The sequence below is a fragment of the Ranitomeya variabilis genome, chromosome 4 (assembly GCF_051348905.1).
Source record: "Ranitomeya variabilis isolate aRanVar5 chromosome 4, aRanVar5.hap1, whole genome shotgun sequence".
NCBI lineage: Eukaryota > Metazoa > Chordata > Amphibia > Anura > Dendrobatidae > Ranitomeya > Ranitomeya variabilis.
The window spans coordinates 560,001,602-560,029,207 of NC_135235.1; the positions used below are offsets into that span (position 1 = coordinate 560,001,602).

General features: G+C 43.8%; 1 protein-coding gene across 4 annotated transcripts; it reads left to right on the forward strand.

Moving 5' to 3' along the window:
- LOC143765748 (uncharacterized) lies at window positions 1-25,764 on the forward strand. 4 transcript variants are annotated; one of them, XM_077252739.1, is made up of 9 exons: window positions 31-133; window positions 14,379-14,456; window positions 22,362-22,450; window positions 22,578-22,670; window positions 23,759-23,844; window positions 23,923-24,009; window positions 24,129-24,327; window positions 24,411-24,567; window positions 24,675-25,764. In XM_077252739.1, the coding sequence occupies exons 5-9, from the start codon at window positions 23,791-23,793 to the stop codon at window positions 25,459-25,461; spliced, it is 1,284 nt and encodes a 427-aa protein (XP_077108854.1). In that variant the 5' UTR covers window positions 31-133; window positions 14,379-14,456; window positions 22,362-22,450; window positions 22,578-22,670; window positions 23,759-23,790; the 3' UTR covers window positions 25,462-25,764. The 4 variants fall into 4 exon arrangements, with proteins under 4 accessions (XP_077108853.1, XP_077108855.1, XP_077108854.1 ...); XM_077252740.1 differs by lacking the exon at window positions 14,379-14,456 and having other exon boundaries at window positions 29-133; XM_077252737.1 differs by lacking the exon at window positions 22,578-22,670.
- The last annotated feature ends 1,842 nt before the right edge of the window (window positions 25,765-27,606 follow it).

Here is a 27,606-nt window from a genome sequence, read left to right on the forward strand (position 1 = left end):
AGGACACGCCCCTCTCGATAGGACACGTCCCTCCCCATAGGACACGCCCCCGGAAATGACGTCACACCTGGAAGGAGCCCATACCCTCTAGCATTTACCGCGGCCAAGCAAGAGCCTTGTGCCCGGGACTCCGGTACGTACCATCCCTCTCATGCTCGGCGCCCCCCGGTTATGCGGATAGCCCCCTCAGTGCCCCAGATCCTGCTCTGCCCCCTGTCATACCTGGCTCCCGCTCCTCGGCACATCGGTGTGAGCCGGGCACAGTGCAGAGGTGGAGTCATCGTCCTGGACTCCTGCCTGTAAGCAGCTGCTCGCCATACAGCTCCCCAGTAATGGAGCGCTGCTGCTGTTCTGTCCAATCTGTGGGATCTGTACCCAGGGGTTCTCCTGCTGATCAGGACTACAACTCCCAGCATGTGGCATGCTGCCCACTGCCTGTTCTGTTATGTATCACCCCTGTATCTGACTGGGCACCTGTCCAGTATGCCGGCCTGGACGTGGCCCCACCGCCGACATCCACAATACAGCTGCCAGTTGTGTGCTAATGGCTGTGTGCCCGCTGGTGTGCCATAATACACCCCCATAGTCCTCCATATAGTGTAATGCACCCCCATAGTCCTCCATATTGTATAATGCACCCCCATAGTCCTCCATATAGTGTAATGCACCCCCATAGTCCTCCATATAGTATAATGCACCCCCATAGTCCTCCATATAGTATAATGCACCTCCATATTGTATAATGCACCCCCATAGTCCTCCATATTGTATAATGCACCCCCATAGTCCTCCATATAGTGTAATACACCCCCATAGTCCTCCATATAGTGTAATGCACCCCCATAGTCCTCCATATAGTGTAATGCACCCCCATAGTCCTCCATATAGTGTAATGCACCCCCATAGTCCTCCATATAGTGTAATGCACCCCCATAGTCCTCCATATAGTGTAATACACCCCCATAGTCCTCCATATAGTGTAATGCACCCCCATAGTCCTCCATATAGTGTAATACACCCCCATAGTCCTCCATATAGTGTAATACACCCCCATAGTCCTCCATATAGTGTAATGCACCCCCATAGTCCTCCATATAGTGTAATGCACCCCCATAGTCCTCCATATAGTGTAATACACCCCCATAGTCCTCCATATAGTGTAATACACCCCCATAGTCCTCCATATAGTGTAATACACCCCCATAGTCCTCCATATAGTGTAATGCACCCCCATAGTCCTCCATATAGTGTAATGCACCCCCATAGTCCTCCATATAGTGTAATACACCCCCATAGTCCTCCATATAGTGTAATACACCCCCATAGTCCTCCATATAGTGTAATGCACCCCCATAGTCCTCCGTATAGTGTAATGCACCCCCATAGTCCTCCATATAGTGTAATGCACCCCCATAGTCCTCCATATAGTATAATGCACCCCCATAGTCCTCCGTATAGTATAATGCACCCCCATAGTCCTCCATATAGTGTAATGCACCCCCATAGTCCTCCATATAGTGTAATGCACCCCCATAGTCCTCCATATAGTGTAATGCACCCCCGTAGTCCTCCATATAGTGTAATGCACCCCCATAGTCCTCCATATAGTATAATGCACCCCCATAGTCCTCCATATAGTATAATGCACCTCAATATAGTATAATGCACCCCCATAGTCCTCCTTATAGTGTAATGCACCCCCATAGTCCTCCATATAGTGTAATGCACCCCCATAGTCCTCCATATAGTGTAATGCACCCCCATAGTCCTCCATATAGTGTAATGCACCCCCGTAGTCCTCCATATAGTGTAATGCACCCCCGTAGTCCTCCATATAGTGTAATGCACCCCCGTAGTCCTCCATATAGTGTAATGCACCCCCGTAGTCCTCCATATAGTGTAATGCACCCCCGTAGTCCTCCATATAGTGTAATGCACCCCCGTAGTCCTCCATATAGTGTAATGCACCCCCGTAGTCCTCCATATAGTGTAATGCACCCCCGTAGTCCTCCATATAGTGTAATGCACCCCCGTAGTCCTCCATATAGTGTAATGCACCCCCGTAGTCCTCCATATAGTGTAATGCACCCCCGTAGTCCTCCATATAGTGTAATGCACCCCCATAGTCCTCCATATAGTGTAATGCACCCCCATAGTCCTCCATATAGTATAATGCACCCCCATAGTCCTCCATATAGTATAATGCACCTCCATATAGTATAATGCACCCCCATAGTCCTCCTTATAGTGTAATGCACCCCCATAGTCCTCCATATAGTGTAATGCACCCCCATAGTCCTCCATATAGTGTAATGCACCCCCATAGTCCTCCATATAGTGTAATGCACCCCCATAGTCCTCCATATAGTGTAATGCACCCCCGTAGTCCTCCATATAGTATAATGCACCTCCATATAGTATAATGCACCCCCATAGTCCTCCTTATAGTGTAATGCACCCCCATAGTCCTCCATATAGTGTAATGCACCCCCATAGTCCTCCATATAGTGTAATGCACCCCCATAGTCCTCCATATAGTGTAATGCACCCCCGTAGTCCTCCATATAGTGTAATGCACCCCCGTAGTCCTCCATATAGTGTAATGCACCCCCATAGTCCTCCATATAGTGTAATGCACCCCCATAGTCCTCCATATAGTGTAATGCACCCCCGTAGTCCTCCATATAGTGTAATGCACCCCCGTAGTCCTCCATATAGTGTAATGCACACCCGTAGTCCTCCATATAGTGTAATGCACCCCCGTAGTCCTCCATATAGTGTAATGCACCCCCGTAGTCCTCCATATAGTGTAATGCACCCCCGTAGTCCTCCATATAGTGTAATGCACCCCCGTAGTCCTCCATATAGTGTAATGCACCCCCATAGTCCTCCATATAGTATAATGCACCCCCATAGTCCTCCATATAGTATAATGCACCTCCATATAGTATAATGCACCCCCATAGTCCTCCTTATAGTGTAATGCACCCCCATAGTCCTCCATATAGTGTAATGCACCCCCATAGTCCTCCATATAGTGTAATGCACCCCCGTAGTCCTCCATATAGTATAATGCACCTCCATATAGTATAATGCACCCCCATAGTCCTCCTTATAGTGTAATGCACCCCCATAGTCCTCCATATAGTGTAATGCACCCCCATAGTCCTCCATATAGTGTAATGCACCCCCATAGTCCTCCATATAGTGTAATGCACCCCCATAGTCCTCCATATAGTGTAATGCACCCCCGTAGTCCTCCATATAGTGTAATGCACCCCCGTAGTCCTCCATATAGTGTAATGCACCCCCGTAGTCCTCCATATAGTGTAATGCACCCCCGTAGTCCTCCATATAGTGTAATGCACCCCCGTAGTCCTCCATATAGTGTAATGCACCCCCGTAGTCCTCCATATAGTGTAATGCACCCCCGTAGTCCTCCATATAGTGTAATGCACCCCCGTAGTCCTCCATATAGTGTAATGCACCCCCGTAGTCCTCCATATAGTGTAATGCACCCCCGTAGTCCTCCATATAGTGTAATGCACCCCCATAGTCCTCCATATAGTATAATGCACCCCCATAGTCCTCCATATAGTATAATGCACCTCCATATAGTATAATGCACCCCCATAGTCCTCCTTATAGTGTAATGCACCCCCATAGTCCTCCATATAGTGTAATGCACCCCCATAGTCCTCCATATAGTGTAATGCACCCCCGTAGTCCTCCATATAGTGTAATGCACCCCCGTAGTCCTCCATATAGTGTAATGCACCCCCATAGTCCTCCATATAGTATAATGCACCCCCATAGTCCTCCATATAGTATAATGCACCTCCATATAGTATAATGCACCCCCATAGTCCTCCTTATAGTGTAATGCACCCCCATAGTCCTCCATATAGTGTAATGCACCCCCATAGTCCTCCATATAGTGTAATGCACCCCCATAGTCCTCCATATAGTGTAATGCACCCCCGTAGTCCTCCATATAGTGTAATGCACCCCCGTAGTCCTCCATATAGTGTAATGCACCCCCGTAGTCCTCCATATAGTGTAATGCACCCCCGTAGTCCTCCATATAGTGTAATGCACCCCCGTAGTCCTCCATATAGTGTAATGCACCCCCGTAGTCCTCCATATAGTGTAATGCACCCCCGTAGTCCTCCATATAGTGTAATGCACCCCCGTAGTCCTCCATATAGTGTAATGCACCCCCGTAGTCCTCCATATAGTGTAATGCACCCCCGTAGTCCTCCATATAGTGTAATGCACCCCCGTAGTCCTCCATATAGTGTAATGCACCCCCGTAGTCCTCCATATAGTGTAATGCACCCCCGTAGTCCTCCATATAGTGTAATGCACCCCCGTAGTCCTCCATATAGTGTAATGCACCCCCGTAGTCCTCCATATAGTGTAATGCACCCCCGTAGTCCTCCATATAGTGTAATGCACCCCCGTAGTCCTCCATATAGTGTAATGCACCCCCGTAGTCCTCCATATAGTGTAATGCACCCCCGTAGTCCTCCATATAGTGTAATGCACCCCCGTAGTCCTCCATATAGTCAGGGGCGCACCTTTAGGCTATGTGCACACACTGCGGAATGGTGTGCAGATTTTTCCGCACTGATTTTGATAAATCCGCAGGGCAAAAATACTGCGTTTTTCCTGCGGATTTACCGCGGTTTTTATGTGGATTCTCCTGCGGTTTTACACCTGCGGTTTTCTATTATGGAGCAGGTGTAAAACCGCTGCGGAATCCGCACAAAGAATTGACATGCTGCGGAAAATAAACCTCTTTTTCCGCAGCATGTGCACAGCGGTTTTTATTTTCCATAGGTTTACATGGTACTGTACACCGCATGGGAAAACTGCTGCGGATCCGCAGCGTCAAAAATGCTGTGGATCCGCAGTAAAAACCGCAACGCGTGAACAATGGCGTTAATGAGGCCAGTTGAGCATTTGGCCTCAGACAGCAGGGAGACACAGGGCGGCAGCCGCCCTTCAGTCAGATAACGTGGATCCGGCTGCCAGCGGCTCTGAGCTACAAAATGGGCCACCGGCCCTTTAAATCTTCTGCACGGGCCTTGGTGCAGGCGCTGACCAGAGCCACGGCAGCCCTCATGAGCGCGGCCCTCGTTCGTGCTTAGGCGCGTCTGCAGCCCTGGTCAGTGCGGGCAATCAGGAGAGCGCTCGTACCAGGGCCCGTGCAGAAGTTTGAAAAGGCCGTGGCGTGCTTAGACACCTGAGCCTCACTCTGTCTGACGCTGGCCTGTACCAGCGTCAGAGAACAGAGCTCTCCTCACCAATACCCGGCTGGCATCCACTCCATGTCCTCAGCACCTCCGACGCTGGCTGGACAGTGGATCCTCCTCATCCTCCCCCACCTCAGGTGAGTACCAGGATGAAAGCTTTTTTTTAAGTATATACTTACTGCATTTGCAGTTTGACCTGTAGATTGCTGTATGTACAATATATAGGTGATACTGCTGTATGTATGTACAGCAGTCTACACACACACACACACACACACACACACACACACACACACACACACACACACACACACACACACAAACACTGGTATAACCTATATCATGTACACACCACAGTTGCAGTTTCACCTATAAAATGTATATAGATGGCTGTATGTACAATCTATAGGTATATATAGTCACTGTATCACCTGTATAATGTATGTACTGCTTTGTATACATTATATAGGCGATACTGATTTGTATATACGTGATATAGGTGATACAACTATATATACTGCGACTATACACTGCAATCACAGTATCGCCTATATATTGTATATACAGCATTTGCAGTTTGTCCTGTCTAATGTGTATTGACAGTTGTATATACTATATATGTGATACTGCGATTATATACAGCAGTATCACCTATATAATGTATGTACAGCAGTCTATATACATTATATAGGTGAAACTGCGACTGCGGTATGTACGTAATGTAGGTTATACCACTGTGTGTAATATACTGCGACCGCCGTGTATAGTCCAGCCGCAGTGTGTGTGTGTGTGTGTGTATGTGTATATATATCTACACACACACTGCGGCTGGCCTATATGGGCTACACACAGCGGTCGCAGTATATTACACACAGTGGTACAACCTATATAACGTAGGGTACCTTCACACTGGTCGATTCTGCTACGATTACGACGCATTTGCGTCATATTCGACATCGCAGTACGAGCTCGTAGCCAGCGGTCACACTCTACGATGTTAACGCTTTTTCTGACGTAGTTGCGATGTGAACGTCGCGCGTCGCAATCGTACGCTACCCTTCACACCGCCATAGTCCTACGACTCCGAGCGTGACGTATTACCAGCATGGGCGTGCTAAAACGTCACGCCCAATCAGGAGACAGGTATGCGGAAGCCCAACCCACGTAGTCGCATTACGAGCTCGTATGACCGCCGTCACATACTACGATTTCGACCGCCACAGCGGGACATTTACGACGAAAGAAAGTTCTGCTCTTTCTTTCACATCGTACGATGCTGGGCTGCGTCGCAAATCGTAACGCCATGTCACACTTTGCAACCTCGGAACGAGGACGGATAAACGTCACAAATCGAACGCTCGTTCAGACTTTGATTGCACAGTGTGAAGGGGCCCTTACATACTGCCGCAGTTTCACCTACATGGTGTGTGTGTGTGTGTGTGGGCGTGTATATGTACAGTGCCTTACAAAAGTATTCGGCCCCCTGGAACTTTTACATGCTTCAAACATAAAGATACCAAATGTTGGTTCTTCACCAAAAATCAACAACAAGTGGAACACAATTGTTTAGTTGAACGACATTTATTGGTTATTTTAAATTTTTGTGGAAATTCAAAAACTGAAAAGTGGGGCGTGCAATATTATTCGGCCCCATTACTTTCAGTGCAGCAAACTCACTCCAGAAGTTCATTGTGGATCTCTGAATGATCCAATGTTGTCCTAAATGCCTAATGATGATAAATATAATCCACCTGTGCGTAATCAAGTCTCCGTATAAATGCACCTGCTCTGTGATAGTCTCAGGGTTCTTTTTGAAGCACAGAAAGCATCATGAAGACCAAGGAACACAACAGGCAGGTCCGTGATACTGTTGTGGAGAAGTGTAAAGCTGGATTTGGATGCAAAATGATTTCCAAAACTTTAAACATCCCAAGGAGCACTGTGTAAGTGATCATATTGAAATGGAAGGAGTATTGTCATGGTTCTCAATGGCAAGAGAACGTAGTAAAGCATAAAAAAGGACTAGCTCTTGGAAGATGGGAACTCGAGCTGACTGTGAGCTAAACCTACCGCACAACTAACAGTGGCCGGGTAGCGTGCCTTCGTTTTATCCCTAGACGCCCAGCGCCAGCCGGAGGACTGACTGACCCTAGCAGAGGAGAATACAGACCTGGCTTACCTCTAGAGAAATTTTCCCCAAAAGGCAGACAGTAGCCCCCACATATATTGTCGGTGATTTCAGAGGAAATTGACATACGAAGTATGAAGATAGGTTTAGCAAATTGAGGTCCGCTTACTAGATAGTAGGAAGACAGAAAAGGGAACTTCACAGTCAGCTGAAAACCCTTTCAAAACACCATCCTGAAATTACTTTAAGACTCTAATATCAACTCATGACACCAGAGTGGCAATTTCAGCTCACAAGAGCTTCCAGCCTCAGAAATATTCAATCACAGAGAACTGGAACAAAAATGCAAAACAAACTAGGACTACAAGTCCAACTCAGCTGATAGTAGTCTAGGAGCAGGAACATGCAACAGAAAGGCTTCTGGTAACATTGTTGGCCGGCATAGAAATGACTGAGGAGCAAAGCTAAATAGAAAACTCCCACATCCTGATGGAAACAGGTGAACAGAGGAGATGAAGCACACAAGTTCAGTACCACCAGTGACCACCGGGGGAGCCCAGAAACCAAAATCACAACAGTACCCCCCCCTCAAGGAGGGGGCACCGAACCCTCACCAGAACCACCAGGGCGATCAGGATGAGCCCTATGAAAGGCACGGACCAAATCGGAGGCATGAACATCAGAGGCTGTCACCCAAGAATTATCCTCCTGACCGTAGCCCTTCCACTTGACCAGATACTGAAGTCTCCGTCTGGAAACACAGGAGTCCAAGATCTTCTCGACAACGTACTCCAACTAACCCCCAACCAACACCGGAGCAGGAGGCTCAACGGAAGGCACAACCGGTACCTCATACCTGCGCAACAATGACCGATGAAAGACATTATGAATAGAAAAAGATGCAGGGAGGTCCAAACGAAAGGACACAGGGTTAAGAATCTCCAATATCTTGTACGGGCCGATGAACCGAGGCTTAAACTTAGGAGAAGAAACCTTCATAGGGACAAAACGAGAAGACAACCACACCAAGTCCCCAACACAAAGACGAGGACCAACACGACGACGGCGGTTGGCAAAATGCTGAGTCTTCTCCTGGGACAACTTCAAATTGTCCACCACATGCCCCCAAATCTGATGCAACCTCTCCACCACAGCATCCACTCCAGGACAATCCGAAGACTCCACCTGACCGGAAGAGAAATGAGGATGAAACCCCGAATTACAGAAGAAAGGAGAAACCAAGGTGGCAGAACTAGCCCGATTATTGAGGGCAAACTCCGCCAAGGGCAAAAAGGCAACCCAATCATCCTGATCCGCAGACACAAAACACCTCAAATAAGTCTCCAAGGTCTGATTAGTTCGCTCGGTCTGGCCATTAGTCTGAGGATGGAAAGCAGACGAAAAAGACAAATCAATGCCCATCCTAGCACAGAACGCTCGCCAAAATCTAGACACGAACTGGGTTCCCCTGTCAGAAACTATATTCTCCGGAATACCATGCAAGCGAACCACATTTTGAAAAAACAGAGGAACCAGCTCGGATGAGGAAGGCAATTTAGGCAAGGGGACCAAATGGACCATCTTAGAGAAACGGTCACACACCACCCAGATGACAGACATCTTCTGAGAAACAGGGAGATCAGAAATAAAATCCATGGAGATGTGAGTCCAAGGCCTCTTCGGAATAGGCAAAGATAACAACAATCCACTAGCCCGAGAACAACAAGGCTTGGCCCGAGCACAAACATCACAAGACTGCACAAAACCTCGCACATCTCGCGACAGGGAAGGCCACCAGAAGGACCTAGCCACCAAATCCCTGGTACCAAAGATTCCAGGATGACCAGCTAACGCAGAAGAATGGACCTCCGAGATGACTCTACTGGTCCAATCATCAGGAACAAACATTCTACCAGGCGGGCAACGATCAGGTCTATCCGCCTGAAACTCCTGCAAGACCCGTCGCAAGTCTGGGGAAACAGCAGATAATATCACTCCATCCTTAAGGATACCTGTAGGTTCAGAATTACCAGGGGAATCAGGCTCAAAACTCCTAGAAAGGGCATCCGCCTTCACATTTTTAGAACCCGGTAGGTAAGAAACCACAAAATTAAACCGAGAGAAAAATAACGACCAGCGCGCCTGTCTAGGATTCAGGCGCCTGGCAGACTCAAGATAAATCAAATTCTTGTGGTCGGTCAATACCACCACTTGATGTCTAGCCCCCTCAAGCCAATGACGCCACTCCTCAAAAGCCCACTTCATAGCCAAGAGCTCCCGATTACCAATATCATAATTTCGCTCAGCGGGCGAAAATTTACGAGAAAAGAACGCGCAAGGTCTCATCACGGAGCAGTCGGAACTTTTCTGCGACAAAACCGCCCCAGCTCCGATTTCTGAAGCGTCGACCTCAACCTGAAAAGGAAGAGTAACATCAGGCTGACGCAATACAGGGGCGGAAGAAAAGCGGCGCTTAAGCTCCCGAAAGGCCTCCACAGCAGCAGGGGACCAATCAGCAACATCAGCACCCTTCTTAGTCAAATCAGTCAACGGTTTAGCAACATCAGAAAAACCAGTTATAAATCGACGATAAAAATTAGCAAAGCCCAAAAACTTCTGAAGGCTCTTAAGAGAAGAGGGTTGCGTCCAGTCACAAATAGCCTGAACCTTGACAGGGTCCATCTCAATGGAAGAGGGGGAAAAAATGTACCCCAAAAACGAAATCTTTTGAACCCCAAAAACGCACTTAGAACCCTTTACACACAAGGAATTAGAGCGCAAAACCTGAAAAACCCTCCTGACCTGTTGGACATGAGAGTCCCAGTCGTCCGAAAAAATCAAAATATCATCCAGATACACAATCATAAATTTATCCAAATATTCACGGAAAATGTCATGCATAAAAGACTGAAAGACTGAAGGGGCATTTGAAAGACCAAAAGGCATTACTAAATACTCAAAATGGCCCTCAGGCGTATTAAATGCGGTTTTCCACTCATCCCCCTGCTTAATTCGCACTAAATTATACGCCCCACGAAGATCAATCTTAGAGAACCACTTGGCCCCCTTTATTCGAGCAAACAAATCAGTAAGCAGTGGCAAAGGATACTGATATTTAACCGTGATTTTATTCAAAAGCCGATAATCAATACACGGCCTCAAAGAGCCATCTTTTTTAGATACAAAGAAAAAAACGGCTCCTAAGGGAGATGACGAAGGACGAATATGTCCCTTTTCCAAGGACTCCTTAATATATTCCCGCATAGCAGCATGTTCAGGCACAGATAGATTAAATAAACGACCCTTTGGAAACTTACTGCCCGGAATCAGATCTATAGTGCAATCGCACTCTCTGTGCGGAGGTAGTGAACCAAGTTTAGGCTCCTCAAAAACGTCACGATAATCAGATAAAAATTCCGGAATCTCAGAGGGAATAGATGACGAAATGGAAACCAAAGGTACGTCCCCATGAGTCCCCTGACATCCCCAGCTTAACACAGACATTGCTTTCCAGTCGAGGACTGGGTTATGAGATTGCAGCCATGGCAATCCAAGCACCAACACATCATGTAGATTGTACAACACAAGGAAGCGAATAATCTCCTGGTGATCCGGATTAATACGCATAGTTACTTGTGTCCAGTATTGTGGTTTATTACTAGCCAATGGCGTGGAGTCAATACCCTTCAGAGGTATAGGAACTTCCAGAGGCTCTAAATTAAACCCACAGCGTTTGGCAAAGGACCAATCCATAAGACTCAAAGCGGCGCCAGAGTCGACATAGGCGTCCGCGGTAATAGACGATAAAGAGCAAATCAGGGTCACAGATAGAATAAACTTAGACTGTAAAGTGCCAATTGAAACAGACTTATCAACCTTCTTAGTACGTTTAGAGCATGCTGAGATAACATGAGTTGAATCACCACAATAGAAGCATAACCCATTTTTTCGCCTAAAATTCTGTCGTTCGCTTCTGGACAGAATTCTATCACATTGCATAATCTCTGGCGCCTTCTCAGTAGACACCGCCAAATGGTGCACAGGTTTGCGCTCCCGCAAACGCCAATCAATCTGAATAGCCATTGTCATGGACTCATTCAGACCTGTAGGCACAGGGAACCCCACCATAACATCTTTAATGGCATCAGAGAGACCCTCTCTGAAATTCGCCGCCAGGGCGCACTCATTCCACTGAGTAAGCACAGACCACTTACGAAATTTTTGGCAGTATATTTCAGCCTCATCTTGCCCTTGAGACAGGGCCATCAAGGCTTTTTCAGCCTGAATCTCTAAATGAGGTTCCTCATAAAGCAACCCCAAAGCCAGGAAAAACGCATCCACATTGAGCAACGCAGGATCCCCTGGTGCCAAAGTAAATGCCCAATCCTGAGGGTCGCCCCGGAGCAAGGAAATTACAATCCTGACCTGCTGTGCAGGATCTCCAGCGGAGCGAGATCTCAGAGACAAAAATAATTTACAATTATGTTTGAAATTCTGGAAGCGAGATCTATCCCCGGAGAAAAATTCAGGCAAAGGAACTCTAGGTTCAGATATAGGAGCATGAATTACAAAATCCTGTAAACTTTGAACCTTCATAGAGAGATTATTCAAACCTGTAGCTAAACTCTGAGGATCCATTTTAATCAGGTGAAATCAGAACCATTCAAGGATTAGAAGGAGAGAGAGACGAAGGCTGCAGTAAGCAGAGATGCTAGTGAATCAACTAATGAGCAAACTCAGAAAAAAAAAAAAAAACTCTCTGCAGACTTCTTTTCTCTCCTTTCTTCAGCCAATTATTTTAACCCTTGGCCGGCCAAACTGTCATGGTTCTCAATGGCAAGAGAACGTAGTAAAGCATAAAAAAGGACTAGCTCTTGGAAGATGGGAACTCGAGCTGACTGTGAGCTAAACCTACCGCACAACTAACAGTGGCCGGGTAGCGTGCCTACGTTTTATCCCTAGACGCCCAGCGCCAGCCGGAGAACTGACTGACCCTAGCAGAGGAGAATACAGACCTGGCTTACCTCTAGAGAAATTTTCCCCAAAAGGCAGACAGTAGCCCCCACATATATTGTCGGTGATTTCAGAGGAAATTGACATACGAAGTATGAAGATAGGTTTAGCAAATTGAGGTCCGCTTACTAGATAGTAGGAAGACAGAAAAGGGAACTTCACAGTCAGCTGAAAACCCTTTCAAAACACCATCCTGAAATTACTTTAAGACTCTAATATCAACTCATGACACCAGAGTGGCAATTTCAGCTCACAAGAGCTTCCAGCCTCAGAAATATTCAATCACAGAGAACTGGAACAAAAATGCAAAACAAACTAGGACTACAAGTCCAACTTAGCTGATAGTAGTCTAGGAGCAGGAACATGCAACAGAAAGGCTTCTGGTAACATTGTTGGCCGGCATAGAAATGACTGAGGAGCAAAGCTAAATAGAAAACTCCCACATCCTGATGGAAACAGGTGAACAGAGGAGATGAAGCACACAAGTTCAGTACCACCAGTGACCACCGGGGGAGCCCAGAAACCAAAATCACAACAGAGTATCATACCACTGCAAATCTACCAAGACCCGACCGTCCCTCTAAACTTTCATCTCAAACAAGAAGAAGACTGATCAGAGATGCAGCCAAGAGGCCCATGATCACTCTGGATGAACAGCAGAGATCTAGAGCTGAGGTGGGACAGTCTGTCCATAGGACAACAATCAGTCATACACTGCACAAATCTGGCCTTTATGGAAGAGTGGCAAGAAGAAAGCCATTTCTCAAAGATATCCATAAAAAGTGTTGTTTAAAGTTTGCAACAAGCCACCTGGGAGACAGACCAAACATGTGGAAGAAGGTGCTCTGGTCAGATGAAACCAAAATCAAAATTTTTGGCAACAATGCTAAACGATATGTTTGGCGTAAAGGCAACACAGCTCATTACCCTGAACACACCATCCCCACTGTCAAACATAGTGGTGGCAGCATCATGGTTTGGGCCTGCTTTTCTTCAGCAGGGACAGGGAAGATGGTTAAAATTGATGGGAAGACGGATGGAGCCAAATACAGGACCATTCTTGAAGAAAAGGAGTCTGCAAAAGATCTGAGACTGGGACGGAGATTTGTCTTCCAACAAGACAATGATCCCAAACATAAAGCAAAATCTACAATGGAATGGTTCACAAATAAACGTATTCAGGTGTTAGAATGGCCAAGTCAGAGTCCAGACCTCAAACCAATCGAGAATCTGTGGAAAGAGCTGAAAACTGCTGTTCACAAACGATCTCCATCAAACCTCACTGAGCTCGAGCTGTTTGCCAAGGAACAATGGGCAAGAATTTCAGTCTCTCGATGTACAAAACTGATAGAGACATACCCCAAGCAACATGCAGCTGTAATCGCAGCAAAAGGTGGTGCAACAAAGTATTAAGTTAAAGGGGCCGAATAATATTGCACACCCCACTTTTCAGTTTTTGAATTTCCCAAAAAAATTAAAATAACCAATAAATTTCGTTCAACTTCACAATTGTGTTCCACTTGTTGATTCTTCACCAAAAATTTACATTTGGAATCTTTATGTTTGAAGCATGATATGTGGGAAAAGGTTGAAAAGTTCCAGGGAGCCGAATACTTTTGCAAGGCACTGTATATGTGTCTATGTACAGGCCCGTATTGGCAATCTAATGGTCCGGTGGCACTGAGTTGGAAAGTGGTCGCGGGCCCTTTAAAACTGTTGAAGAAACCCCTGTTTCCCTGCGCTATTTCACGTGCACGTGCTGACATGGCCCTTACCCTCACGCGTAAAAGCGTGCACCGCGACGGACCTTGTGATGTGTGCACAGCGTCCCTTGTGATGACGCACACATGGCAGCCACTACAGCTCCTGTCATGACGTGTGCACGGTGGCCGCGATGGCCCTCAGCGCAGGCAATTGAGATACAGTATGCGCTCACACAGGGGCTTCAGTCAAAAAAATTTTTCTGCTCACCGTCACAGGTAAAATTCGGGATCCGCTCCTCTACATCTCCAACGCTGCAGCTCTTTTTCAATTTCCCCCACTTATCAAGGATTTGGGTAAGTCCCAAGATAAATGTTTCTATGTATCTTTATCATGTATATACAATATATGTGATACTGCTAGTGCTACATACTGTATGTTATGTAGGTGCCACTGCAATTATACACAGCAGTCTATCTATACTCCTGCAACTGCTGTGTATAATTGTAGCATCACCTATAAGATGTATAGACTGCCCTATATACATTATCAAAAACACAAGAAACCAGCCACACTAAAATGCAAATATCACAGATATACTGACTAGAACGTAATATTAAATAAATAGGAGAACCTGAGTCTTCATATATCAAAAAACACCATCATTTATTAATATCAAAGGTATAATAAAAAGCATAAAGAAAGAAGTAAATGAACAATAAAATAGATACACTATTGGTTACATGTTACATTCACATGGAGAAAAGTTATTGATCCTAAAGAGGGTGAGTGGTCGCCTCTTTTGGACCGGATTCATCCAGAGACATTTCGTTGGGTAATTAACCCTTTATTCATTTCATGTCTATATTATTTCTCTGAAGCAGCACTTGATTGTGGGCTAATATATTGTTTCTTTCCAGCCTAGACTACCCATTTGGTTTATATGGAAGTGTTACTCCCATTCCACCGTTTGTGGATTGTTAGTGCTGAGAATTGATGATTCCCATATAGTTCAATTGGACTTTATGTTAGTGCTGCGTTAGATATGTCCAGCTTGGCGGCCACTTAATTTTGTCACCTTAGGATCAATAACTTTTCTCCATATGAATGTAACATGTAACCAATAGTGTATCTGTTTTATTGTTCATTTACTTCTTTCTTTATGCTTTTCATTATACCTTTGATATTAATAAATTATGGTGTTTTTTGATATATGAAGACTCGGGTTCTCCTATTTCCTATATACATTATTTTGGTGATACTGCTACTGCTGTATATACATTTTATAGGTGATACTGCAATTATGCACAGCAGTTGCTGTAATATAGATAGACTGCTGTGTATTATTGCAGTGGAACCTACATAACATATATACAGCAGTCACAGTATTACCAATATAATGTATATACACCAATCTACACTCACCGGCCACTTTATTAGGTACACCATGCTAGTAACGGGTTGGACCCCCTTTTGCCTTCAGAACTGCCTCAATTCTTCGTGGCATAGATTCAACAAGGTGCTGGAAGCATTCCTCAGAGATGTTGGTCCATATTGACATGATGGCATCACACAGTTGCCGCAGATTTGTCGGCTGCACATCCCAAAGATGCTCCATACAAGGCAGGATGGATCCATGCTTTCATGTTGTTTACGCCAAATTCTGACCCTACCATCCGAATGTCGCAGCAGAAATCGAGACTCATCAGACCAAGCAACGTTTTTCCAATCTTCTACTGTCCAATTTCGATGAGCTTGTACAAATTGTAGCCTCAGTTTCCTGTTCTTAGCTGAAAGGAGTGGTACCCGGTGTGGTCTTCTGCTGCTGTAGCCCATCTGCCTCAAAGTTCGACGCACTGTGCGTTCAGAGATGCTCTTAGGCCTACCTTGGTTGTAACGGGTGGCGATTTGAGTCACTGTTGCCTTTCTATCAGCTCGAACCAGTCTGCCCATTCTCCTCTGACCTCTGGCATCAACAAGGCATTTCCGCCCACAGAACTGCCGCTCACTGGATTTTTTTTCTTTTTCGGACCATTCTCTGTAAACCCTAGAGATGGTTGTGCGTGAAAATCCCAGTAGATCAGCAGTTTCTGAAATACTCAGACCAGCCCTTCTGGCACCAACAACCATGCCACGTTCAAAGGCACTCAAATCACCTTTCTTCCCCATACTGATGCTCGGTTTGAACTGCAGGAGATTGTCTTGACCATGTCTACATGCCTAAATGCACTGAGTTGCCGCCATGTGATTGGCTGATTAGAAATTAAGTGTTAACAAGAAGTTGGACAGGTGTACCTAATAAAGTGGCCGGTGAGTGTATATGTCCACAAGCCGTCGGGGACATGGCATACTATTGGGCTCGTAAGTCGTGGGGCCCCAGTGCCAGCGCCAAAACAGTTGAAAACAATGGTGAGTGAGGGAGCCACCCGCTGATGCTCCCTCTCCCATCATTCCCCCTCTGTGTCTGAGCTCTTTGACGTCTTAGCGCAGAGGGTGCAATTACATCACTACAGCGCATCCTCTGCACCAAGCAGTGCAAAGGATCAGAATACACTAAAGGTACCTTCACACTAAACGACTTTGCAGCGATAGCGATCCGTGACGTTGCAGCGTCCTGGATAGCGATATCGTTGTGCTTGACACGCAGCACTGATCTGGATCCTGCTGTGATATCGCTGGTCGTTGCTGAAAGTCCAGAACTTTATTTGGTCGTCAGATCGGCGTGTATCGTCGTGTTTTACAGCCAAAGCAACGATGCCAGCGATGTTTTACAATGGTAACCAGGGTAAATATCGGGTTACTAAGTACAGGGCCGCGCTTAGTAACCCGATATTTACGCTGGTTACCATTGTAAAAGTAAAAAAAACAAACAGTACCTACTCACCTTCTGCTGTCTGTCACACGTCCCTTGCCGTCCGCTTCCCGCACTGACTGTGAGTGCCAGCCGTAAAGTAAAAGCAGAGCACAGCGGTGACGTCACCGCTGTGCTGTACTTTACGGCCGGCAATCACAGTCAGTGCGGGAAGCAGACGGCGAGGGACGTGTGACAGACAGCAGAAGGTGAGTATGTACTGTTTTTTTTTTACTTTTACAATGGTAACCAGGGTAAACATCGGGTTACTAAGCGCGGCCTTGCGCTTAGTAACCCGATGTTTACCCTGGTTACCAGGGGACCTCGGCATCGTTGGTCGCTGGAGAGCTGTCTGTGTGACAGCTCCCCAGCGACCACACAACGACTTACCAACGATCACGGCCAGGTCGTATCGCTGGTCGTGATCGTTGGTAAATCGTTTAGTGTGAAGGTACCTTAAGGAGACAAGGGCTACGGAGTACAAGGAGTAGTGAGTATTTGATGATTTTTTATGTATGGAGTATTATATAGGGCCCATTATACTGTATGAAGTAATATTTGGGGCCCATGATACTGTATGGAGTAATATATGGGGCCATTATACTGTATGGAGCAATATATGCGGCCCATAATACTGTATGGAGCATTATGTGGGCCCATTATATTGTATGGAGGAATATGTGGTGCCCATTATACTGTATGGAGGATTTTGTGGTGCCCATAATACTGTATTGAGTTCTACGTGGTGCCCATAATTCTATATGGAGGGATATGTGGTTCCCATAATACTGTATGGAGGAATATGTGGTGCCCATAATACTGTATGGAGGGATATGTGGTGTCCATAATTCTGTATGGAGGAATATGCGTTGCCCATAATTATGTATGGAGGTCTACGTGGTGCCCTTAATTCTGTATGGAGGGATATGTGGAGCCCATAATTCTGTATGGAGGGATATGTGGAGCCCATAATTGTGTATGGAGGGATATGTGGAGCCCATAATTCTGTATGGAGGAATACGTGGTCAGGGAAGAAATGAGGAATCCAGCTCAACGAGATAGTGGAAAAAACTCTCTTCTTTATTCACTTGAAAAAATCTGTTTAGTAGAGGATAAAAACATCAGGGATTACAAAGAATAAAATGCAATATCAACACGTTTTTGGTGATCAAGCACCCTAAGGCTAAGTTCACATTGCGTTACAGCAGCCCGTTCAACACATACGTTGAACGGGCTGCTGTAACGCAAGTGCCGACTTTGGCACATCGCTAGCGCAGATAGTGCATCTGCTAGCTCTATCTGTGCTAGCAGTGATGGACCCGGAAACTCTGCAGCCCGCGTCCCCGGGTCCGTCACTCAATGATGGCACATCCCTACTAGCGATGCGTCCGACATTGCAGTCAATGGCGGCCGTAACGGACTACGTTACACCGCGTTTATGCCGCGGTGTAACGTAGTCCGTCTAACGGACGCCACTAACACAATGTGAACCTGCCTTAGTCATGATATCCAATGTGTGGCTTGTCTTGCATTTTTATACTAAGATCCAGTGAACACCCCGGTACACTGATTAATTAACATAATTGCCAAACAAGGTGAAAACACAAGAAAGTGAATATGAATACAGATTAAAACAAATACTTTGGCTGGATGAGAATACAATATAGGCAATATATTATTCACAGTATTAAATAATTTTTATTCAACATCAAACCTGCAACTAATTACATTAATTCCTCAGTACTTATAGTGCAAAACAACCATATGGAGCGAAATTATGGTCAAAATCCTTTTATAGGATTTTATTCATAAATTGACTGATAGTATTAGATTTGCTTCTATACTGTATGCGCTAACAATTATGGTGTATTTTTCCATGTTCATAAAATCACGACATCAAACGAAATTCCATATATATTGGATATTTTTGCTGCTATTTCTATGCAATAGGATATATACCGTAATCCAAAAATTATTTAATACAGTGAATAATATATTGCCCATATTGTACTTTCATCCAGCCAAATGGTCCCATACCTCCTGGGATCGCTTGACACACGCCGGTCATTCACACCGCTGCAGCGCGGTTTTTCTTACCTGCCCGCGGGCACTTGATATATTTTGCATTATCGTCACTTCATACAGACTTCCTTGAATAAGGCAGAATTTGCCGAAACGTCGGAATATTATGATGTCTGTTGTTTAAATAATACCGGCTGAATGTTAATAAAAATCACCGTTTCAAAGTGAACATATTGTGAGCTATCTGCATACTGGGGAATTGATAGCATGCGCACCGAACACTGTCATGATTTAGCAGTCTGCAGTAAAATCAGGTACCTGCAGATTTTTGTCCAAAGCCTGAATAACCCCTTTAACACGTTGCCAATTTATTTTATTTTTTTTTTTTTTATGGTTTTCATTAATTCCTCACCTTCTTCCAAGAGCCATAACATTTCTATTTTTCTGGGGGTTTTTTTTTTGCTGAATGAGTTGTAGTTTAGAATAACACCATTAATTTTCCCATTTAATACACTGAGAAATGGGGAAAAAATTCCAAGTAGGATGAAATGATGAAAAAATGCAATTTTACTATGGATTTTGTGGTTTTAGTTTTACAATAGTAATTATTTTTGCAGTATTCATCACTTTTTAAAATTGTCTTTATGTGGCAGAAGGAGGAAATGGTAAATAGGGGTGTGATTAAGACTATGGCTTAAAATGTTGCCGCAGCATAATGCATGATCTTTTTCTCTTTTATTCCTTGTAAGGTTAGGAGGTATACCTAAATATGCATCTCATTCAGTCTCAAACTTTTAGATTTACAGTTTATGTGAAAACTAGAAGTCACAGCCTGCCTTGATGCTGCAGACTGTTGGGTTGGGGCGTTCTGGGAATTGTAGCTACATATTTGCAAGGGAACAGAAAGCTTATAAGTTTTTTTTCTAAATCAGGTCAACAAAAATAAAATAAAAAAATGATGATAGATACAAAGATAGATATAAGATAGATATAGATAAATGATAGATATGGGATGGTGTTGGACAGCGGAATAATCTTTGTACTGTCCAGCTGTTCAGCAGTGCATATATATGTATTCAGGAACAAAAATAACACCGCTTACAACTGATATTCTTTATAACTTAGGATCTTAGCATCGTGTCGGTCAGCTTGCAAAGTGAAAGTAAAATGTGCTCCAGCTACACACAGTGAACAGGAACTTTCTGGTTCCTTTTTTTAACAGTGCTTTACTGACAATATACACATGTGGTCAAAATTGTTGGTACCCCTCGTTTATTGACAGAAAAACCCACAATGGTCACAGAAATAACTTGAATCTGACAAAAGTAATAATAAATAAAAAGATCTATGAAAATAAACAAATGAAAGTCAGACATTGCTTTTCAACCACGCTTCCACAGAATTTAAAATGTGACAAAAGGGACATGTGAAATCAAGGTGTGTCCACTAACTAGGATCACTGGTGTCTACAATCTTGGAATCAGTGAGTGGTCTGTATATAGGGCTACAGATACTCACTGTGCTGTTTGGTGACATGGTGTGTATCACACTCAACATGGACCAGAGGAAGCGAAGGAAAGAGTTGTCTCAAGAGACTAGAAAGAAAATTATATACAAGCATGTTAAAGGTAAAAGTTATAAGACATCTCCGAGCAGTTTGATGTTCCTGTGACTACAGTTGCACATATTATTCAGACATTTAAGAGCCATGGGACTGTAACCAACCTCCCTGGATGTGACCGCATGAGGAAAATTGATGACAAATCAAAGCAACGGATAATATGCATGGTAACAAAAGAGCCCAGAAAAACTTCTAAACAGATTAAAGGTGAACTTGAAGCTCAAGGAACATCAGTGTCATATCGCAGCATCCGTCATTGCATGAGCCAAAGTGGACTTCATGGGGGACGACCAAGGAGGACACCATTGAAAAAAAATCATAAAAAAGCCATATTGGAATTTGCCAAATTACATGTTAACAAGCCACCATGCTTCTGGGAGAATGTCCTATGGACAGATTAGACAAAAATGGAGCTTTTTGGCAAGGCACATCAGCTCTATGTTCACAGACAGAAAAATGAAGCATATAAAGAAAAGAACACTGTCCCTACTGTGAAACATGGAGGAGGCTCTGTTATGTTCTGGGGCTGCTTTTCTGCATCCGGCACAGGGTGTGTAGAATCTGTGTAGGGTACAATGAAATCTCAAGACTATCAAACGATTCTAGAGAGAAATGTGCTGCCCAGTGTCAGAAAGCTTGGTCTCAGTCGCATATCATGGGTCTTGCAACAGGATATTGACCCAAAACACACAGCTAAAAACACCCAAGAATGGCTAAGAGGAAAACATTGGACTATTCTGAAGTGGCTTTCTATGAGCCCTGACCTAAATCCTATTGAGCATCTTTGGAAAGAGCTGAAACATGCCGTCTGGAAAAGGCAACCTTCAGACACGAGACAACTGGAGCAGTTTGCTCTTGAAGAGTGGGCCAAAATACCTGTCGAGAGGTGCAGAAGTCTCACTGACAGTTACTGGAATTGTTTGATTGCAGTGATTTGCCTCAAAAGGTTGTGCAACAAAATATTAAGTTAAAGGTACCATCATTTCTGTCCAGGCCTATTTCATGAGTTTTATTTATTTTTTTAATTCTGTGGAAGCATGGTTGAAAAGCAATGTCTGACTTTCATTTGTTCATTTCCTTATATCTTTCATTTATTACTTTTGTCAGATTCAGGTTATTTCTGTGACCATTGTGCATTTTTCTGTCATTAAACGAGGGGTACCAACAATTTTGTCCACGTGTGTAACACTATTGCTGGAGGCAGAAAACCAAAGCACTATCAAACAGTAGTAAATAGTACAGTAGTTGATGCAATATATACAATAATAGACATTATTCCAACACCCCTACTCAATAGCTACTTATCCTGTTAGTCCCATAGTGGTTCTGAATTCTTCAAATTTGGCTCAGACTGAGCATGTCCAGGAACTGATTTCAGCGCCTCCAAAATCCCAGCTGAATAATAATCTTTTATTTTTATATAGCGCTAACATATTCCGCAGCGCTTTACAGATTGCATACATTATCATCGCTGTCCCCGATGGGGCTGACAATCTATATTCCCTATCAGTATGTCTTTGGAATGTGGGAGGAAACTCAGCAAACATGGGGAGAACATACAAACTCCTTGCGGATGTTGTCCTTGGTGGGATTCGAATCCAGGACCCCAGTGCTGCAAGGCTGCAGTGCTAACCACTGAGCCACCGTAAAAAGGAGTGTGGACACTGGAAGTCTCAAGACTCTGTCAATATAGAAGCTTAGAAAATGTTTGTTTCTCTCACTGCAGTCTGTACTCTGTACTTATGTTTTGCTTTCTGTTTCTTATAGACTGTGCGGTGCTCCTGTCCAGGATTAGTCCTGTCCCAGATTTCTCCTGTCCGGTGGTGTGGTACTGGCCCTCTTAGCTACTACCTAATGTAAGTATGAGTGTCTGTACTTTTCAACTACTATGCTGCTCTGCCCAGTCTCACTCTCTGCCTAGTCTCCCACTCTTCGTCACTTTGTGTCTTATGTTTTGCTTTCTATTCCTTGTAAACTGTGCAGTGCTCCTGTCCCTGATTTCTCCTGTCCCTGTGTTGTGCTGCTGTCTCGGTGCTGTGCTGCTGCTCTGGTTCTGTGCTGCCTGCCTGCTGTGCTGTAAGTCCATTGTGTTTTTAATTTTGCCTTTTTTTTTCCTTTGGCTACATTGTTGTCTGCTCTTTTAACCCCTTAGTGACGGATTTAAAAATCTGACAAGTGTCACTTTATGTGATAATAACTCTGGAACGCTTCAACATATTCCAGTGATTTTGAGATTGTTCTTTTCGTGACACATTATACTTTGACAATGGTAAATTTAGGTTGATATGTTTTGTGTTTATTTATAAAAAAAAATCACAAAGTTGATAAAAATGTAAAAAAAAATTAGCAATTTTCAAGCTTTGAATTATTATCCCTTTAATTCAGATAGGCATACCATAGAAAACCATTAATAAATAATTTCCCACATGTATGCTTTACATCAGCACCATTTGTAAAATGTTGTTTTATTTTGTTATCATTTTAGGAGGTGTAAAAATGTAGCAGTACTTTTTCATTTTATTTTCATGGAAATTTACAAAATTATTTTTTTTTAGGGACCTATCCATGTTTGAAGTGACTTTAGGGATGCTACATATATTGGACCCCCCCCCCCCCCCCCCACCCTTCAAAAAAAAAAAAAAGTGATATCATTTTAAAGACAGCATCCCTCAACATATTAAAATTTGCTTTCACATAGTTTATTAGCCCTTCAGGTGATTTTCAGGAATTAATGCAAAGTGACATGACAGAATTAAAAAGTGTATTTTTACCACCTGAATGTATCTGACTTTTGAACAGGCCGCTATAGCCGGGAGACTCTAAGACCACTATTTAGTCGTGAATTGCAATGGCAAACATCAGGACCACAAAATCGTGATCTCAGGGTGCCGATGGGGATAAAGAGGAAGCCCCCCACACTCTGTTAACCATTTATATGATGTCATTATTGACAGCAGCATCTAAGGGGTTAAACAGATTTGGACGGTGCCAACACTGATCGTGGCTGATGCAGCAAGTTGTCAGCTATAGTGTACAGCCGACAGCTGCTGGATGGTCACCTGTATGGGGAGGCTAGTCTCTTATATCGCAGGTCAGTTAAGAGACGTATTGACAGTCATTAAGGGTTAGCAAGTTCAATTTTTCTTATCTATTCTTTTCTGTAGTGATTCACTTGACTGCTGCCTGCTGTTCCAACATGTCCTCCAGCGAAGACCTGACTGCTTCCCAGAGTGGATTTGACACTGATGAAGTAATCACATTTGATATACTGATTGGTATATATTGACTGGCAATACTACATGTGGTAAATTCTGTATATTCTTTACAGGAACCATCCAGTGCGGAAGAGCAGGAGAGTGAAAATGAAGCTTCCCAGGGTAGTTGGGCTCAAGTTTCTGAGGAGGAAAGACAAGGTGTAAGTATTCTTTTCATTATCAGAGTTGTAATTGAATTTGGTTTTTAAGTTTTGCATCTTTAAAACTATATGACTTATAATTTATTTTTTGCTTTGTTTTTTGTTTCTTTGATGTATAGGTTCCACAACGTGAGGAAGACAAACCCTTCATAGACAATGACCAACTGATTCTTCTTGTGAAAGAGCGAGAAGCGTTGTGGGACACCCGTGATTATCGGCATTCTGACTTGGGATTGATTCGACGACTCTGGGAAGAAGTGGCCGGATCGCTGTTGGCTGATTGGGACCTTGCCACCCCACAAGACAGAAAGGATTTTCGTAAGTATTGCAATGTGAACCTGTAAATGTAGGTGCATTGTTTTACTATTTATTTATTTATTTTTTTTCTTCCCCCTTCACAGTGAAGAGAGTAAAAGTCCGTTGGCGTTCGATGAAGGATCGCTTTAATAAGGATATCAGACAGGAGATTCGGGTTCGAAGTGGTGCTGCTCCAAAGGTATCGAAATACAAATACCATCGCATGCTGTCTTTCCTGAGGCCTGCGCTTGCTCAGCGAACGTGAGTATCTTTTGTGTTTTAGTATTATAAACTGTATGCATGGCCATGTGTAATGTTTTTACTATATAAACTAATTTATTTTTTTTTTTAATTTATTTTCTACACAGAACCTGGAGCAGCACCACAGAACCTGGATCGTCCTCAGTTGTAGCGGCCCCTCATCAACCAGCCAATGAACAGTCCCAATCATCCACCAGCGATGGGGAACAGGAGGCAGTCAGTCCATCAGGTTTTCCCCTCTTCCATCCCTCTGCCCCTGGTTTTGTTGGGTCTGCTCCCCAGCAGCAGAGTGCCTGGGAGAGATCATTCCTGCCCGAGTTTACTCACTTAAGCTCGGTCTTCCATGATGGGATGAGGGCATTTGTAGACAGACTGGATAGAGGGTTGACTCAGGTGCAGAGACGCCTTGACTGCCTGGAAGCCGCCCTTCAGAGTCCGTTGCAACATTTTTTTTCCACAATAGAGCGGGGCATGTCTGAGAACCTGCCGCCTGATCTCCAGCTGTATGTAATGAATGCCTGTCAGGATGCTTTCAGACAAGCCATGCAGCAAGGGCCAGCACCACTGCACACATCTCAAGGAGTTGGATACACGTCAGCCCAACAACTGATGACAGCACAAGTCAACTATCCTCCACTACCACCGCTGGACATTACGGCAGTTCCTCCAGTTCCCAGCCACACCACGCTGCAGAGCGCAGCACCCTTGCAGCATGCAGCTACCAGACACGCCCATTGTGTGTGGCTTGTGTCAAGGAAATTCTACTGGAAAAGCATTGTCCGCATACCCAAATTCTCCTGGAAATATCGAATGCATGCGCATAAACAACACAAACGCATGCAAAAACGCATACAAACGCATGCACATGCATTTTTGGCATCTTGTGTAAGCTGAAGCGGATAAAAAAAACAGCGTAAACATGCATTTAAATGTGTTTTGGCTTGCGTATGCGCATGCAGATGATACGCTGCACACAAACGCTAATGTGAACCCAGCCTTAACGGCATTCCTAGTCCTTTTGACACTTTTTTTCACTTAGCTGCATAGAATTCCAATTGTTGCTGCAATATCCAGTCGAGCCATAGTTGCTTTATATTGAAGTGACCCCTCTGCCTGTACATTTTGCGTATGAACATGGATCTGCTTGAGCTCTTTTAAATCCTTCTTCCAATAAAACTTGTTTAGTTTGGTGTTCCATACTGTTGCCAATTGCTTAAGACCATAGAGAGATTTTGGTAGTTTACAAACAGGATTCTATTCACCCTCTTTGATATAACCCTCAGGTTGAGGCTGCCATCACACTAGCAGTATTTGGTCAGTATTTTACCTCCGTATTTTGTCAGTATTTTACCTCAGTATTTGTAAGCCAAAACCAGGAGTCGGTGATGAATACAGAAGTGGTGACGTGTTTCTATTATACTTTTCCTCTGATTGTTCCACTCCTGGTTTTGGCTTACAAATACTGATGTAAAATACCGACCAAATACTGCTAGTGTGACCGTAGCCTGAGTCATGTACAAGTCCTCTTCAATGTCACCATTTAAAAAGGCAGTTTTAATGCCAAATTCCTGACAAACCTCTTCTGTACAGCAGCTATAGTCATTAGAGTCCTGAATGTGGTCTACTTAGCAAGTGGAGAAAAAGTGGCATCATAATCTTCGCCATATTTCTAAGAATATCCTTTTGTGACTAATCTTGCTTTAAATCTGAGAACCTTGTCTTCAGAGTCATATTTGGTCTTAAAAGCTCGTTTACATTTGATTGCTTTCTTGCCTCGTGGTAGATAGGGAAGTTTCAAGTTGATGAAAGGATTTCAGTTCCTCATTAGCAGCATTACTCCACATCAGTTTTCAGGGACAAGAGGTTGTTGCATCTCATCCCATGACAACAACTCTGACTCAGGTAGTGTTTTGACAAAGTAGAATAGACGCTTAGCTAGTATACACTTGTTTGATCTCAATGATCTTTTGATTTCAGGTTCACCTGATTTTTCTGTTGATTCTTCAGTGGTTGAAGAACCTAACCAAGCTTGTACATCCTTTTCCTTGTTATATTGTTTCTTCAGCTGGATTACTGGTATGATGTAATGAGCCAAATGAAGTTGTCATCAATCATTACATCTCTGCTTGTTAAGGATATGTATTTGATTTGAAGATATCCAAAATGGACGCTTGCATACAAAATGGACACTTAGCTGAATATACAGTGTATAAAAAAAAATCACAGATACTGATTAATGTATATACGTGCTCTAAGTCATACCTGTCAGTAGGTTTTAGAACACTCAGGTGGACTTTGGTATGCCAACGTGTCCACTGAGCTAATCAAGAATGAAGTAATGCCTAAGAAAAGACTAGAATCATAAAACTAATGAATATTGATTAAAGTCCTCCTGGGGGAGGAGGACTTAGGGGGGTTAACCACAGATTTACATTGATAAGTGATAAGATATTAACCCCTTCACCCCCAAGGGTGGTTTGCACGTTAATGACCAGGCCAATTTTTACAATTCTGACCACTGTCCCTTTATGAGGTTATAACTCTGGAACGCTTCAACGGATCTTGGCGATTCTGACATTGTTTTCTCGTGACATATTGTACTTCATGATAGTGGTAAAATTTCTTCGATATAACTTGTGTTTATTTGTGAAAAAAACGAATATTTGGCGAAAATTATGAAAATTTCGCAATTTTCCAACTTTGAATTTTTATGCCCTTAAATCACAGACATTTGTCACGCAAAAAATCAGTAGCATTTCCCACATGTCTACTTTACATCAGCACAATTTTGGAACCAAATTTTTTTTTTTTTGTTAGGGAGTTATAAGGGTTAAAAGTTGACCAGCAATTTCTCATTTTTACAACACCATTTTTTTTTAGGGACCACATCTCATTTGAAGTCATTTTGAGGGGTCTATATGACAGAAAATACCCAAGTGTGACACCATTCTAAAAACTGCACCCCTCAAGGTGCTCAAAACCACATTCAAGAAATTTATTAACCCTTCAAGTGTTTCACAGGAATTTTTGGAATGTTTA